The 17,082-nt window shown below is 52.9% G+C and overlaps 1 protein-coding gene across 1 annotated transcript in view; it reads right to left on the reverse strand.

Moving 5' to 3' along the window:
• Window positions 1-631: 631 nt before the first annotated feature.
• GNB1L (G protein subunit beta 1 like) overlaps window positions 632-17,082 on the reverse strand; it is a 61,184-nt gene continuing 44,733 nt past the window's right edge. Inside the window, exons 6-7 of the mRNA XM_058532167.1 lie at window positions 15,204-15,419; window positions 632-1,204 (exon numbers count right to left, since the gene is read on the reverse strand). Coding sequence (XP_058388150.1) covers window positions 953-1,204; window positions 15,204-15,419 — 468 coding nt within the window. The 3' untranslated portion in view covers window positions 632-952. The remainder of the gene's footprint in view (window positions 1,205-15,203; window positions 15,420-17,082) is intronic.

Genomic DNA, 17,082 nt, shown 5'->3' on the forward strand with positions numbered 1-17,082 from the left:
GCTGGTGGAACAAAGGGGTTTGAGGCCCCCAGCTTCGTCAGGGCCTGCCCACAGGCCGCTCCCGGTTTTCATGGTCCCATTCCTTCCCAGTCAAACGCCCCGACAGCTGGGCTTGGTCACGCGACGGAGGGACCGGGTGTACCACCGGCTTCGCTGTGAGTCCCCAGTGGCCCTGTGTGCGTACTGCCAGCTGTGGACTGTGCCCTGGGTCTCTGAGAGCGCCAGGCCTGTCTCACTTCATACTGCTGCGCTTTACACCCAGAAGCTGCCCTGGAGGTGGTCCCTCGCCCCTCTCATCTCACTCTCTCTGGGGCAGCACTTCCTCCCACTGACCCTGCGCTCGGCCGGGCCCTGCACATGAGCTCTCTCTGCCCGGAGTTGCCTTGGCCGCCCCTCATTGGCACCTTCTTCCTCCCTTGCTCACTTTGGGAGTCCAGTCACCTCCTTCTGGTCCTGCCCTCAGCCCTGCGTGTCAGGGGCTCCTGGCCGTCCTGGGGTGAGGAACCACGTGGAATTGGCAGGACCTGGGGCAGGCCAACCACCCTGCCCAGTGGAGGGTCTGGGGACGGCTCTCAGCTCTGACCCTAAGTGGGAACCAGGGGAGTCGCCTGGAGAATGTGTACCTCGAGCCTGCAGGTTCGCAACTGGAAGTTTATTGGAAAGCACCCCTGGGTTGGCCTCTCCTGGGCTGCAGATGCCCAGGTCTCTGGCCCAGTTACTCCTTTCAACGCAGAGCCAGTCATACAGATGCTATATTTCACGAAAGGAAACACAAGCCACGTGCAGAAAGCAAGGACTCCACAAACTGGCCTCCTCTCTTAACTGGAAGAGAAGAACCCACGACTTGCCACCCTCAGGGTCCCCGCACACAGTTTCCACACACCGGGTCTGGCTGAAGCGCGGGCGCCCACCTCCCTGCCCTCCACGTGTCCCAACAAGGGAGCGCGGCAACTCATGCGCGTGGGTAGAGGGACCAGATACTGATGCGCTGATCCCTGGACCCTGCAGCCAGCAAGCCGTCGTCGGCAAAGGCCACACAGTGGACGGTAGCGCTGTGGAAGGCCAGCAGGGCCAGTGGCTTCATCGTCTGCCAGTGAAACACACGGACACGATGGTCCCAGCCTGCGGTGGCCAAGATCTTGCGGTCTGGCCGGATCTTGACGTCGGCGATGCCAGGATTGGTGAGTTCATGAGTTCCGCATACCTGCAGGACCGAGAGCAGCAGGGAGAACCATTAAGTGGCTTCTTAGACCTGTCACAGAGGCTCCCACCCATGGACGACCCTGGTCTGGCAGCTGGAACAAGGAGGGAAATGCAGGCCGCCGTGATAGCCCCATGCTCCTGCAAACTTACCCCCTATTCCCAGGAGCCGGCGCAGACCTGCCAAGGGGAGTGGCCTGACTTCTGCCCTTGGCCAAACCCTCCGGTTACGACAGAGGACTTCAGGCCCTTCCATCAGAGAGCCCCTGATTCTCTCCTCGTCAGACCCTCAGGGAAGACTTCAGTGGGCTGGGTCCTGGAGCCCCTCACCACAGAAATATACTGCACCCTAGAATCCAGGCAAGAGGCAACATTGCCAGCATGACGGCAGCATGAAGTCAGCATTTCTCCCTTCTGGAGAAAACTCACATCCACCCCAAAGCATGAGGAGTATAAGAAATGCAAACTCCATCTCCAGCAACACTGAGAGATAAGTGAAACCTCGAAATGCAGGGGGTGGAAGGGCCACCAAGAGTGGGAACCAGCAGGGTGTCAGCATGATGAGTGGGGTGACACTAAAGGTGCAGGCTGCAGGAGCAGCTCAGGGCACGCTGCCCCAGCTACGGGCACCTCAGTCCCCGGCCTGGCTCTGAGAAGCGGGCAGGCAACACAAAAGCAGGAGTTGCACGTGCAGAGCCACCGGGACCTGGCCCCTCTCTGGGGGCTGAGCACCCTCGCACTCAGTGCTGGGTGAGGATCCCTCCCCGACACGTGCGCCCTGCAGCAAGCAGGGCACCAGCGCTGCCTTTGTGGTCGCAGCCGTTCTCGGTTACACAGGACTGTTGCATGCCTTGCAGGGCAATCTGGCATCTCTGTCCCCACACACCAAATGACAGAGGCACTTTGCCATCACTGTGAGAACCCAAAATGGCCATTTCCTTCCACTGACCCTGTGTTTGGCCTAGCCCTGAGCACCACAGCCCTTGCTGCCCAGAAGTTGCCCTTGCCAGCCCTTACCTGCACCCTTTTCTCCTAATCAGCTCCTGTTGGGGCCATGGCGGCCTCAGTTGAGAATCACTCATTTCTACCAAGACACAAGGAAAAAGGAGGAAAGAAATGTGGAAAAACAGATGGCGACATTCCTCAGAAGCAAAGAGAAATTGTCACCATTTTTACCACAAATTAATAAACTAAAACTTCATGAAGCAATTACCTCTGTAAAACCAGAACCCAAAGCAGGAAACCTGAACTGGCAGAGCGCAGGGCAGAAGTGGAAGGAAAAACTCCAAGAAATGAAGGGGAACTGAGACAGCCGGAGGAGGCCTGTGACAGGATGGCAGGAGGAGGAACGATCCCATGTGAGCAAGACGGAAGGGACACACAGAGTCATGACAGCCTGCAGAGAAAGCAGATATGGAAGGCGGGCGGGGGTGCTCTACATTCACTGACCTAGAAAACCAACTTTAATTTGTAGAAGTTGAAGTCTTACGATCCAAGTCCAAAGAAAGGCTATAGAATGGTCAATGTTAAGAGACACCTTAGGGGCCGGCCTGGTGGCGCAGTGGCTAAGTGTGCGCACTCTGCTTCAGCAGCCCCGGGTTCGCCGGTTCGGATCCCAGGCGTGCACCAACGCACCGCTTGTCAAGCCATGCTGTGGTGGCGTCCCATATAAAGCAGAGGAAGATGGGCACAGATGTTAGCTCAGGGCCAATTTCCCTCAGCAAAAAAAAGAGGAAGATTGGCATCGGATGTTAGCTCAGGGCTGATCTTCCTCACAAAAAAAAAAGAGGCGCCTGAGTAAAATCACCAGACTTAATAGCTAAAAAAGTCTTTTCAAAGTCCTAAAAAAGTCAGGCAAAAAGATCAAGTTGATTATGAGGGTAAGGTTCAGGCTGTCCTCAGAATGTTCCACAGCCACATCTATGCCAGCAGACGGCGGAGTGATGCCTGCAAAAGCTGTGAAGGGAGACATGGTCCAAGAATTTTATATCCAGCCAAACTGTGGCTCAAGTATAAAGACAATGGACAAACATTTTTGAACATGTAAGAACTCAAAGAATATGCTTCCATAAGCTCTTCTTGAAGGACTAGAAGATTAACTCCAGTCTTGTAAGAGATAACTGGAGAACTATGGCAAATGGTCTGGCAGAGAGCACTGAATCTACTTACCTGTGGGATTAGGTCTAGAACAATATGGGGATTATGGACATAGAACCGGTTATGTAACTAACAGGAATATGGGAGGACAGCGAGAGAGACGGGCTGCTTGTTAAGTTCACTGGATTTGTTCAACTTTTGTCATTTGAGGCCAAAGACACAATAGTTAACCTCCTACTCGAGAGATTATCTGACACCCCAGTGTAAGTAATGACAAAACATGACTTCCTCCCCTGCCTGACAGCAGGCACGATGGTGGCCTAGTATTTGCCTTTGTATTTCTCCATGAAGGAATAAAAATATACTCAGTAGATTTATGATTAGATTCCAAAGTTAAATCCAAATCTGTACTATATATAAGAGATGCCAAAAGAATAACTGGCAAAGATATACCAGGAGTCTGCAGACAAGAGAAACAGGGGTCTAATCTTGGTAATAGGAAAGACTGACCTCAGAGCAGAAGCACTGAGACAGACTATACAGCATACTTGATGACAGAGGGTACAACACAATGCAGGATGCGAATATCTGCTCAACAAATCAACAGGCTTATCATTCATGAAGCAAGAACCATAGGAATGTGGCTATGACAGAGTAACTGGTAGCAGACATGTCCTCACGCTGTAAACAACCATCATACTGGACAAAATACACTAAGCAACTGAATGCAGGCACTGAACAGCAGGCAGGGAGGGGCGTGGACAAGGTGAGCCTCCCAAACGGCCCAGCAGCTCTCTGCCTGGGGAACTGCCCCACCACAAGGTCCAGGCAGAGCCCAGCAGCCATGTGAAGCTGAGGAGGAAGGAATGGGAGTGCAGGGCAGCTGGAACAGCTGGACTCTGTGGGGCAAGCAGCATTCAGGGAGCGGGGGGAGGGACTAAAGACCGTGTGTGGGTTCCCCATGAGTCCTTGTGTGAGGGCTGTGCATGCTCAGGGCCCCACAAAGAGTGCACCAGACGGTGGCTGCTGCAGGGTTAAACGGAATAGATACAAGAGATCAACAGTAATCTCGGGTCCAGCAGCCCAAGCGCAAAGACTGCGCGACAACCCAAGACCGGCTGAGACGCCACAATGGCCTCACTTCAGAACAAGGATCACACCTTCGGGCAGGGCCTATTCCAGACCCACTGAAACAGCTGGAAACCACGCCCAACCTGAAGTCTGAAGGGGAGGCAGAGTTTGGAAGCTGGGTCCCACCCACCACACTAGCGGAGCTGGGAAGGACCTGGGCTTTCCACAAACCTGCCCTGACAGAGCATGGAGCCAAGCCCACACAAGCTCAAGGTAACAGCCAGTAGCTGAACTCCTGTGAGAACAAAAAAAGTAAGCACTCTTCAGAGCAAAATACTAGAATTCAGGGTCTCCATCACACATCATTTATAATGTCCAGCACATAAACCATTATCAGACATGTAAAGAAGCAGGAATATATGACCCAGAGTTAAGGGAAAAAGCAGTTAATAGAAACTGGACCAGAATGGCACAGATGTTGGACATATCAGACAAAGACTTTAAAGCACTTCTTTAAATATGTTCAAAAAAATGAAAGGAAATGCATTCAAATAATTACCAAAAAAATTGTCTTGATGAATGAACAGATAGGAAGTATTAGCAGAGAAATGGAAATTATAAAAAAGAACCAACCCAGAAGAGTTAATATGATATTAAAGGTGAAGAACAAAGTTGGAAGACTGACACTACCCGACTCCAAGACCTTCTATAAAGACAAGATGGTGTGGTACTGGCAAGAGAATAGACAAACAGATCAATGGAACAGAATAGAGAGCCCAGAAGTAGACCCATACGAATAGAGTCAACTGAGCTTTGACAAAGGAACAGAGGCAGCACAACGGAGCAAAGACAGGCTTTCCAACACACAGTGCAAGAACAACTGACGTCCACAGGCAGAAATACGAATCCAGACACAGACCTTACACCCTTCATAAAAATTAACTCAAAATGAATCACAGACCTAAACATAAAACACAAAACTATAAAACTCCTAGAAGATAATATAGGAGAAAATCTAGATCACCTTGGAATTGGCAATGACATTTTAGATACAACATCAAAGCATAATCCACGAAAGAAAGAATTGATGAGCTAGACTTCATTAAAATTAAAATGTTCTGCTCTGCGGAAGACAGTGTCAAGAGAATGAGAAGACAAGCCACAGATGGGGATAAAATATTTGCAAAAGACATATTTGATAAAGGACTATTATCCAAAATATACAAAGAACTGTTAAAACTCAACAATAAGAAAACAAACAACCCAATTAAAAAATGGGCCAAAGACCTTAGTAGACACCTCACCAAAGAAGATATACAGCTGGCAAACAAGCCTATGGAAAGATGCTCCACGTCATATGTCATCAGGGAAGTGCAAACTAAAACAACGAGACACCACCACACGCTTGCCAGACAGGCACAAACCCAATTCGCTGACAGCACCACATGTTGCTGAGGATGGGGAGGAACAGGAACACTCACTCGTTGCTAGTGGGAATGCAACATGGCACAGCCATTTTGGGAGACAGTTCGGTGGTTCTTACAAAACTAAACATCTCTTACCATATGATCTAGCAATTGTAGTCTTTGCTATTTACCTAAAGGAGCTGAAAATTTATATCCACACAGAAAACTGCACCTGGGTGTTTATAGCAACTTTATTTTATTTTATTTTTTGTGAGGAAGATGAGCCCTGAGCTAACACCCATGCTAATCCTCCTCTTTTTGCTGAGGAAGACCGGCTCTGAGCTGACATCTATTGCCAATCCTCCTCCTTTTTCCCCCAAAGCCCCAGTAGACAGTTGTATGTCATAGTTGCACATCCTTCTAGTTGCTGCCTGTGAGATGCGGCCTCCGCATGGCTGCACGAGCAGTGCGTCAGTGCGCGCCCAGATCCAAACCCGGGCCGCCAGTAGCGGAACACGTGCACTTAACCGCTAAGCCATGGGGCCGGCCCTATAGCACCTTTATTCACAATTGCCAAAACTTGGAAGCAACCAAGATGCCCTTTAGGAGGCGAATGGATAAACTGTGGTCCATCCAGATAATGGAATATTATTCGGTGCTAAAAAGAGATGAGCTATCGAGCCATGAAAAGACACGGAGGAACCATAAATGCATATGACCAAGTGAAAGAAGCCAGTCTGAAAAGGCTACATCCTGTGTGATTCCAACTATACGACGTTCTGGAAAAGGCAAAACTATGGAGACAGTAAAAAGATCAGTGGTTGTCAGGGGTTGTGGGGAAAGAGGAAAGATTAGGCGGAGCACAGAGGATTTTAGGGCAGTGAAAATACTCCGTATGATACTATAGTGGTGGATACATGTCATTAGATGTTTGTCCAAACCCACGTAACATACAATACCAAGAGCTAACCCAATGTAAACTCTGGACTCTGGGTGATGACATGTCACTGTAGGTCCATCAGTGTAACAAATGTCCCACTCTGGTGGGGATGTTGATACCGGGGGAGGCTGTGCATGCATAGGGGCAGGGGTATATGGGATATATCTGTACCTTCCTCTCAATTTTGCTGTAAACCTAAAACTGCTCTAAAAAAATAAAGTCTTATATAAAAAAAGTTTTTAAGAAGAACCATAATAGAAAATGTAGAACTGAAAAGCCCAATAACTGAAGTGAAAGATTCGTAGGATGGATTAACAGCAGATTGGAAATTATTTAAAAAAAAAAAAAAAGTCAGTAAACTAGAGGACATATCAATTGGCATTATCCAACCTGAAGAAGAGAGAGAAAAGACTAAAGAAAACTGAGCAGCGCCTCAGGGACCAGAGGGCTGACGTCAAACCGTCTGCCTGAGAGAAGCTCCAGACAGTCAAACTGCTGAGTCCAGAGATGAAAAGGAGGTCCTGAGAGTGGCCACGGGGTGAGACGCGACAGGTGTGGGCATGACAGTAAGATGTGATGCGTTCTCAACAAAAACAGTGGAGCCCAGAAGACAAGGGAAGAGTGTCTTTAAAGTGCAGGAAGAAAAACAAAACTAACATCCCTGAATTCTATAAGCACAATTCTTGAAAAAGGAGCGTGAAATAAAGACATTTTTCAGATAAACAAAAGCGAGAGAATTTTTTGCCAGTAGAACTATACCATGAGAAATGCTAAAGGATCTTCCAGCTGAAGGGGAAATAAAACCAGACAGAAACTCAGATCTACACAAAGAGTGCCAGAAATGCTAACAGGTGGGTAAATAAAAAATATTACATTTTTTATCTCCTGTAAGTTTTAAGAAATAACAACTGATGATTTAATGCAAAACCAAAGGCATTATAAGGTGGAGTTTATAAGGTGTGTAGAAATAAAACACATAACAGTGGTAGCAGAAAGGGTGGGAGTGTGGGTGAGTGGGATCATACTGCTGTGGGGTTGTGGCGTGGGTGGGGAGTGTGACAACACTGAGTTAAGGACACGCATGCACTGTCAGTCCGCGAACAACCACTTAGCAAAAATGACAAGAGCTATACAGTAAAGAAGCCAAGAGAGAAAATTAAATGGAATACTAAAAACAATTTCTGATTCACACACAAGAAGGCAGGAAAGGAGTAAGAGAGGGTCAAAAACATAAGTGACAAGTGAAAACAAGCATCAAGATGGTGGACTTCACGCCAGACACATCAATAATTCTATTAAGTGCAAACAGAGTAAGTGCTCCAATTAAAAGGCAGAGATTGTCAGACAGGATCATAAAGCAAGACTACAAAAGATGCTTTTTAAGTATAAAGAAATCGAGATAGGTTGAAAGTAAGAGAAATGCACCACGGAAAGCGGCGGTGTTCAGAAAGCTCGTGCCGCGGTGTTGGTGTCAGACAAGGCCAGCTTCAGGACAAAGGACATCACGAGAGATACAGAGGACGCTTTACAGTGACCATTCAGCAGGATGTGGTAACCATCTCAAATGCTTCTACTACTAATGACAGAGCTTCAAAATTCATGAAGCAAAACCAACAGAACTAAAGGAGAAACAGAGACATTCACACCAACACTCAGAGACTGTCCGACCTTGCTCAATAACTGCAAGAAAACTAGACAAAAAGATGGGTAAGGATATTGAGGACCTGAACTACACTGCCAACCACCTCGACCTGAGTCTCACTGACAGAACTCTCCACCCAGCAACTGCAGACCACACGAGCCAGGCCACACACAAGCATCAAGAAATATCTGAATACTCACATTGCACAGGGCACCTTCCCTCACAGCAGAATTAAGCTAGGCTAAAGACATCTACAAAATCAACAAGCGTTTCAAAATTATGTAATGTACTTCTAAGGAACCACCGGCTCAAAGAAGAAATCACAAAGGAAAATAGACAGTATTCTGAACTGAATAAAAACGAAGACAGAGAAATCAAAATCTGTGGGACAGACTCACGAAGGTTGGTGACTAGGCTGGGAGTGGAATCCTCCACAGCCCAGCAGAGGGGTGGTATGAACTCAGAGAAGCACTAGAACTGTGGGCTCCATGAGCACATGACTCACACTCAGAGGCCCCACCAACGGCTTCCTAAAGGATGGCATTCTCGGCTTCTGGAAGGAGGGCCTGAGATGGAAGAACGCCCGGGTAACACCCACAGTACAGAAAAGTAAGAAGGAGATGGAATCTGTGTGCGAGTCGGCTCCTTGACAGACATACCTACGCCTGAAGGAAGGCTGAAGGCGAAAGGGAAGTAGTAACCAGAAGACACCTGGCCTGAGTTGGCAAAACAGGCTTTTAGGCAAAAATCCTTTCTAGAGATAATGAGGGTGACTGAAGCACAGGTCCAATCCTCCAGGAAGATTACTGTTCTAAACTTGCATGTTCCTCAGCTAGCTTCAAAATGCAGAAAGCAAAAATGCACAGGACACAGGAATAGATACCAAGATGCACGGCAGCAAGAAGTTCCACCTGCCCCTTCCAGAGGCCTCCAGGGCCCACGCTCAGTATTGGACCACACGGCCGACACGCCTGGCCCAGGGTGTCAGGTACAGCCGTGCATCTAGCAACGAGAAACGCTTCCTTTTCAAGCACATGTGGAATACCTATGATAACTGGACTGGCCTCCACATTTCAAAGAGCTGATATCATTCAGACCTTATTCTCCGACCACAATGGAATTAAATTAGAAATTGAAAAATAAAAAATAACTGAGGAAAAAAAAGTCAAACATTTGGAAACATAAAAACACTCTAATCAGCTCAGCAGTCAGAGAACAAATAAAAATTGGGTATGCGCAGAGTGAGCGCTGATGAAGATGGTGACAGCTCACAACGCGGGACGCAGCTGGCAGATCAGCTGAGCTGCTGTGGAGAAAGGAAGGCCGAGAACGAATGGGTCACGCACTCAACTCAAAGTCAGCAACAGATCGAGCCCAGAGAACGTGGGAGGATGGGAGGGAAAGATCAGAGCAGAAATGGTTAAACAGAAAGATTTTAAAGATCAACCAAAGAAAAACTGATCAGGAATAAAAAATAGAGCGTCCTGCAAATTTGGCAGAAATTTAAACAATTATTACAAACAATTAAAAAAAGGGCAGTATGAAAACCTCTTGAAGATTTTTATGCCTACAGACAAATTCCTAGAAAAATGCAAGTTACAAAAAAAGCAAGAAACCTAAATTAGTACAAGTAGAAAATCAGACCTTCCCTACAGAGAAAACGCCTGCCCCAGTGGTACAGGCAAAGACTGACCCTCGGCCACTCTGTAACAGACACCTGCCCACTTGTCAGAGATCAGGAGAGAGGGGCATGCTGCCTCTGGGTTCTGGGGCTCCTGAGGCGACGTGAGAGAGGGTGCAGCTCAGGCTACTGAGAGACAGACAGACAGACGGCCCTGAACAACTCTGACCAAGCTGCACAGAGTGTAGAAGAGGACATGCTATGTAGAGGGTTATTTTAGGACTATATGATTGTTTTAATGTTACAAAAATCGAACAAAGCAATTCACTAAATTAACAGATTTGAGAAGAAAAGCCATGAGTCTGATGGCCCAACACTCATTCATGATCCAGATTCTTTGCCCACTAGGTGTAGAAAAGAACCTAACCTGATAACAAGACTCTGCCAAAACCCCACAGCAAATGCAGCTCTCAGTCTATCCTCCAGCACGTAAGGACGCTCACTGCAGCCCTGCTCCCACCAGGGCATGTCCTGGTTCCCAGCCAGTGCAATCAGCACTTGGGCAGCGTCCCAGGCAGCGACCTGTCCAGCCACCTCCACACCCACCCCGTTTCTCACCGTCAAGGACACCCTCCCTGCCCAACCTCCTGCCCTTCCAGCAGGTTCTGTCCAGTGCCTGACTCCACCAATTCACGGACTTATGATGCCTCAGGCACCAGCCCAGATCACTTCTCACGGCCCCTCCTTCTCCACCATCCACTGCGACCCGCATCGTCTTCGCGTGTCCTGTACTCTCTGCCCTGCTTCAACTGCTCTCACTTGGCAGAATCCCGGCTCGGGGGCCTCCGTGTGCTTCCCACCACGTGCTTCCTACCTGTGCTTACACACAGCTTGTGTGCAGCACAAGCTTGTGGTTGGAGAACAGCACACAGCCATTGACTCGCATCAATAACCTAGGTGGGTTCTTGATGTGTGGCCCCTCACCTCCACACTGCCTCCCCATTTGGCTGTGGATTCCTGGGCTCCATGCATAGGCCACCGAGACGGGAACGTGCTGGAGCAGGGCCTCGGGGCGGACGCCACTGTGCACGCGTGAGAAGGCAAATCCCACTTGTGCCTGCGCGTGCGGATGCGCGTGTGCCTGAGCCCTCCCGACTCACACGCACCAGAGCAGGGCGGCTGGGAACGGGCATGAGAAGCTGACCATCACCGCCCCTCATCCTTTTCTCTCCTGTGAACTTTGCCCCCATGCCAGTGGTAGGGAGGGGACCCCAGGCTTGGAGCAATGGACTCGCTGGAATCCACTCAGGGCCCTGCTTCAGGGTCACCTCCTTGGGATTCCATCTTTATGTGAATTTGTTAGCAGTGGGGATGTTTCCCAGGGAGAAAAGGGCTGCTTCAAATCTGCTCTCTGCTGATGAACACCGAGAGCCCAAGCAAGCGGAAAAGGAATTTCAGTCAAGAGCTCTAAACTGTGGTCCCCACACAGCTGGAAGTCAGGAGCAGCGCGGAGAACGCCCTCCACGCCAGCGTCGCCACCTGGGAGGGGCCAAGATGCCCAGTACTGCCCATGGGGACAGGAGTGCCTGGCCTCACCTGCCACCCTCACAGGCCCTCCCAGAGACTTGGCGGCACGGAGGCAAAAGCACATGGCCCGGCTCCCCCCGGCAGGAAATGAGAAGTGGCAACAGAAGCTTCAGTCATATGGCGGATTGTGTGTGCCCACAATTCACTGGCCTCAGGGCCCTGTGGTCTCCCTCCTACCTGCCCCAGGCATCCTGCACCTGACACTTGAGAGGGAAGCCCCTGGCAGGGCCAGGGAGAGGGAAGGCAGCGGTCAGGCAGTGGGGACGGGGGGCACCTGGCTGACCAGCTGTGGGTGCAGTGTGGGGAGAGTGTGGTTGGTCTGATCCCCAGCCCAGGCTGGCTGGGGCAGGGGGGCCTCGTTATTACTTAAAGGCCTAAAAATACTGCTGGCCGTAAATCAGCCCCTGCTTCAAGGCCACGGGCCCTGCCCAAAGCGTGGGAGGAAGAAGAAGGTCTGCACACCACCTGTGTCTGATGACAGCCAAGGCCCAGACCCCCAGTGGCTGGAGGGAAAGCGGAAGGTGGGGAGTGGCCTGGCGCCACCATGTGCCCCTGAGGCTGCAGCTTCCTGATGAAGGCAGCTGAAGGCTCCCGGTCACTGCTGTGGCCCTTGGCTGAGCCCATCCTAGCCCAGGAGCCTCCCGGAAGGATCTTGGCCACCAAGAGCTCCTAGCGCATGACCTCAGGTGCTAGGAATGTGCAGTCAGCGCTGCTGCCATCTGGCTCCCATTACCCATGCTCTGCTGCGGGAAACCTCATCTGCGTCTCGGCTCCCAGCGCCCGTCTGGGAGATGTTGATTTGGGCTCATTAGAGACTTCAGCAGCCGGCAGCAAGGTGAGGCACATCTGCACCCACGCAGCTCGAGGGCAGGGCAAGCAACCGCACGGCGGGCCCGGCACGTGCACCGAGGGCCTCCGAGGAGGACGCCTGTGGAGGCCTGGGGATGCTGAGGGCCTCAAGGCCCCCGACACTTCCTCCTCGGAGGCCCGCACTTCACAGCTTGAACGTCCAGGGCCTCTGGGGCCAACTTTGAACGTGAAGTCCAGTTGTCTCAGGGCAAGGGAGGTGGCTGTGCCCTGCGGGAGGAGCACTCTCCCCCTGCTTTGATGTGCATGGCTGAGCGGGGCCCCTGGCCCGGGTGCCACCATCACACCAACTACGCCCATTCTGCAATGCCTGGCTCCCCTCTGCTTTAATTCTCCAATTCCTTAATAACACTCTCTTCTCTAACTTTCCAATTCATCAGGACAGTAAAAGTTCATCTGTGGACTGAAACATGCCCATAAATCTAAGTCTTAAGTTCCAGCAGCTGTTTCCCAAACAAGCCAGGAGAGATCAAGCAAATCTAGGCCAGGACGGCAGGAGGGGCCCCCTCCCGGACTCCTGGGTGCAGGGGGCCAGGGGGAGCTGCAGTCTGCAGTTGGGGGTGGGGGGTCTTAGGGAAGCAGCCTGGGTCTTCAGCCCTTTGCAAAGCCAGGCTGAAGTTCAAGCCACAGTGGGATGGAGCACCCCACGGTGCTGCCTGGTCCCCACCAGGAGTGGGGTGAGTGTGAGGGAAAACTCTGATGCCCGCCTGGCTGGCACCCAGTGAGGCGGCCTCGCCTGCTGAGGACAGGAAGACCCAGCACCAGAGTGGCTCCGCCTGTTTCTCAAAATGACCACCATCATCATGAATTTCAATACCCCCCTACCCACATCCACGATTCCCAGGCCTTGGAGACCTTCCTTCGGGATGGAGGCACGAGAAGCTCCACTCCCCGCAGCCAGGCCTGGCCACCTTGGGAGGCCTGTCTGACTCCCTTCCCGTGGGGTCTCTGTGGATTCCCTAGGACAACAGAAGGACAGAAGATGGACAGGCAGTTGGCTGTACTGCAAGTCAGCCATATACTGGCACACGCTGGTCTGCTGGGGAAGGGCAATGCCAAGGAAGCGTGCATGTGTGCCCTAACCCCAGACGTGACACGTGACCCACTCTCTCACTGGGCTCTGGCCGAGCTGCCCCCCAGGGCCCCAGAGGGCTTGCTCTCTACCCTCAGGTCCCTGTTCAGATCCCACCCACAGCAGCACAGGGCAGCCTCACCCCACGGCAGTTGGCATGGCCACTTGCCTTGGTTCTAACCTCGGTTCTCGACAGGACTGTTCTTTTTAGGATACCATGGCCCCTGCGGCTGCAACGTGACAGGTCTCACTCTGCCCGACCTCAGTGTCTGTCCGCGGGCCTCTACGTCAATGCTCTCTGGGGTGCACCCTCCTGCCCCACTCCTTCTCGGCCGCCCTCTTGCCCAGGACTCCTTGCCCACACCATGACACCCCTGCTCCCAGCTGTCCTCGCTCCGTCCCTCTCTTGGCATACCTGGTGACGATGCCCCACCCCCAGGCTGCACCTAGGGCGTGATGATGCCTGCTGGGCACCACAGCATGTCCTGGTTTTCAGCTGGGACCACCCCCTCAACCCATATGCCTCAGGAGCTTGGTGGTGCCCGCCTAGGGCCTCTCTCCTTGATTGTGGGGGCCTGTGCTGGGCAAGTGCGAGGCAAGGCAGGCTGGCTAGGCTGCTGGGGAAGCCCTCCTCATCTGGAGAGGGGCCTTGAGAGATGCCCTCTTCCTCGGCCTCCTGTCTGTGGTGGGAAGCCTGGACCACCACAGTCCTTGCAGAGGTGGGCAGCCCCCAGGCGCTGTCCTCCAGTGCCCACTGATGAGAGCCCAGGTGAGGCCGGAGCCGGGCCTGCTGCTGCTTCTGCTGGCAGTCACCCTGAGGGCCACACAGCTCCCACCTGGGCCCTGTTCTCCCCCGGACGTGGGTTCACAGAACTGCCTTTCCAAGGAGCTTCCACTCACTGGCTATGGTCAAGCCTCAGCCTTCCAAGGCTTCCGGGCTAACGGGAGCTCCTCACCCTCCCTGCCCCCAGAAGCCAGTGTGCACCCAGGCCACCCTCTGGGGGCTGACAGGACAGGGTGCACCCAGCACCTCACCCATGGCCTGCAACACCCAGGACCTGCACCAGAGAGAGGCCTGGACAGGACGCTCCTTGCCCCCAACTCCATCACCTCCATCCCAAACAGGGCTGAGTGTGCAGGCTGGGCCCCTCCATGCTAAGCACTGGGCACAAGCCCAGATGTGGCCGTCAGGAGCTCCGCGAGCCACACGGGATGGGAAAGTCCACCGAGACGTTATGGGAAGGTTCGCAGCAACACCCCGCTCTGCCCTGAGGCCTCACCCCTTCCCTGCTGCCCGTGAGGAATGGCCTCCCTGGGGCCAGCTTGCAGACTGCCGCAGGGGCGTGACTCCGTGGATTTTTCCACACTGGGTTTTTCTTTTTTTTTTGATTAATCAGTTCCTTACTGACCAAATTCCTCTGAGTTTTTGCAAATGGGCTTTGCATACTCCTGGACTCTGCATGCCTTTTCTCTAGATGGACAGGACGTGACTGCCGCTAACCCAAGGTCTGAGAGAAACCCAACCACGTGAGCAGCTCCCACACACCCACGCCCCCTTCTTCCTGCGCCGGCACCCGCCTCAGAGTGATTAATTAGCCAGGGATCCGCTACAACTCCTCTTCATGCCTAAATATTGTTTCAGCCTATCAGACTGTTAGTGCAAAGCAGGATAAATGACACTTTGGGTCTGGCACACTGACCTGCAGGGCCTGCTGCTCATCCAGGCTCCAGACAGCCAGCGCCTTCTCCGCGGAGCCTGAGATGCCCCTGGCCTTCTGGGAGTCAAAGTCAAGGCCCATGATGGGCTCTGTGTGGCACGCGACACGGCTGCACACCTTCCGCTCGGAGACGTCCCACAGAGCCACTGACCCGTCCTCGTAGCCAGCCAGGAGGAGCGGGCGGGGGCTGCAGTCGGCCTGCAGGGGACAGCACAGCAGTCAGCTCCTGAAAGGCCCTGGCACATTTTGGGGGAGAAGGGGCTGGAGAGGTGGGCGGCCCCGTCGAGGCCCCGTTTCCCATGTTCTCCACAGGGCAGTAACAGTTCACAGGCTCTGCACACCCCCTTGACGGCTGACACCATCAGCACAGGGCCAGCACGGGTGGTACCGGGGCCCCCCCAAGGACGGGGACTGGAGGGCACAGAGGCTGGGGGAGCCGGGTGCAGCCCTGCCTCAGACTGCCGGGCTACTGCTCCTAGCGGGCACTCACTGCGGCCGCCACATGGTGCTGCATCCTCCCCCCTCCTTTCTGCAGGCCTGAGACTTGCGGCCATCCCTTGGTGGGGCCGGTCACCTGTCTAGAACCGCCAACCAAAGAAAATCAAGAGCTCCATCTCAATGAAAAATGAACTTTCTGTGCTTTGTCAACGTCACTGCGGGAGCCTCCCACCCCCAAGCCTGGTGAGTGGCCGCAGCGATGACTGGTGAAAGACGCCCTCTCGCCGGCCTGCGCTATTGTGATGGATGAGGGAGCGGGTCAGAGGGCTCTGCACCCCAGGCAGGCGCCTCGTTTATCTGGGCTCTGCAACAACTCCTGAAGAAGAGCGCTGCAGGATTCTGTGTCACCCTGGCACCGAGAGTGGCGGCCCCAGGCACTGCCAACAGGAAACGCCTCCACGACAGGTGCCAGGTTGCTCCCGGGACAGAGCATGCGCCGCGGCCACCTGCTGCCCTTCACTCGTCTCTGTGTTCCCCACTGAGCTGCCTAGGGTGGGCGTCACTCCAATCTCAGGAATAACTGAGCAAGTCATCTCCTTGGTGAATTTTCAACTGAGTCTTGGGGAGCTCCAGCTGGGCCTGGCCCTCAGCCTCTGGATGGTCAACGATGGGAACTGGAGCCCGGGGGGCTGGTCAGCGAGGCTGTGTCCTTAGCCACCTGCAACCCCAAGGATGTCCCCTGCTGGCAGGCAAGGCTGGAGCTGAGCAGATCGCCTGGGCCTCACTGGACACAGGCCGACGGTGCCGCAGAGGCCTTCCCCGCCCCACCCACCTGCGGGAGCTCCTAGTATCATGTTGTGTGGGCGCTTCTGCCAGCGAGGGCTCCAGGCCCGCACCACAGCACACACTGCAGAGTGTCTCTCCACAGCCTTCTCGAGCACCCAGAAAGGACCCTCGCTCGGCTAGGTAAGGTGACCTGCTTTAGGCAGAAGGCCTAACACGAGTGGACCCCACATCCTCAAACAACCCAAGGAAGAAGGGCTTTCTCTGTGCATCAGAAGGGGAAACTGAGGCTGTGTGGTGCGGTGTATGTCACAGGGCCCCCAGCCAGTGATGGGAGCCAGGGGGAGCCTGATGCCGACCAGCTCTTTGATCTGGAGGAGGTGGCTGTACCAGGGGAGGGGGAGGACACAACCACCGAGACCTGCACACAGCTACAGTGAATTCTCCCAGGCCAGAGCTGGTCTGGAGGACCCCTCCTGCACGTCCCCGGAAATGGCTCATATGATCTTTTTTTTTTTTTTTTTGTAAGGAAGATCAGCCCTGAGCTAACATCTATTGCCAATCCTCCTCCTTTTTTTCCCTTTTTCTCCCCAAAGCTCCAGTAGATAGTTGTATGTCATAGTTGCACATCGTTCTAGTT

This window comes from Diceros bicornis, chromosome 35 (assembly GCF_020826845.1).
Source record: "Diceros bicornis minor isolate mBicDic1 chromosome 35, mDicBic1.mat.cur, whole genome shotgun sequence".
NCBI classification, from domain to species: domain Eukaryota; kingdom Metazoa; phylum Chordata; class Mammalia; order Perissodactyla; family Rhinocerotidae; genus Diceros; species Diceros bicornis.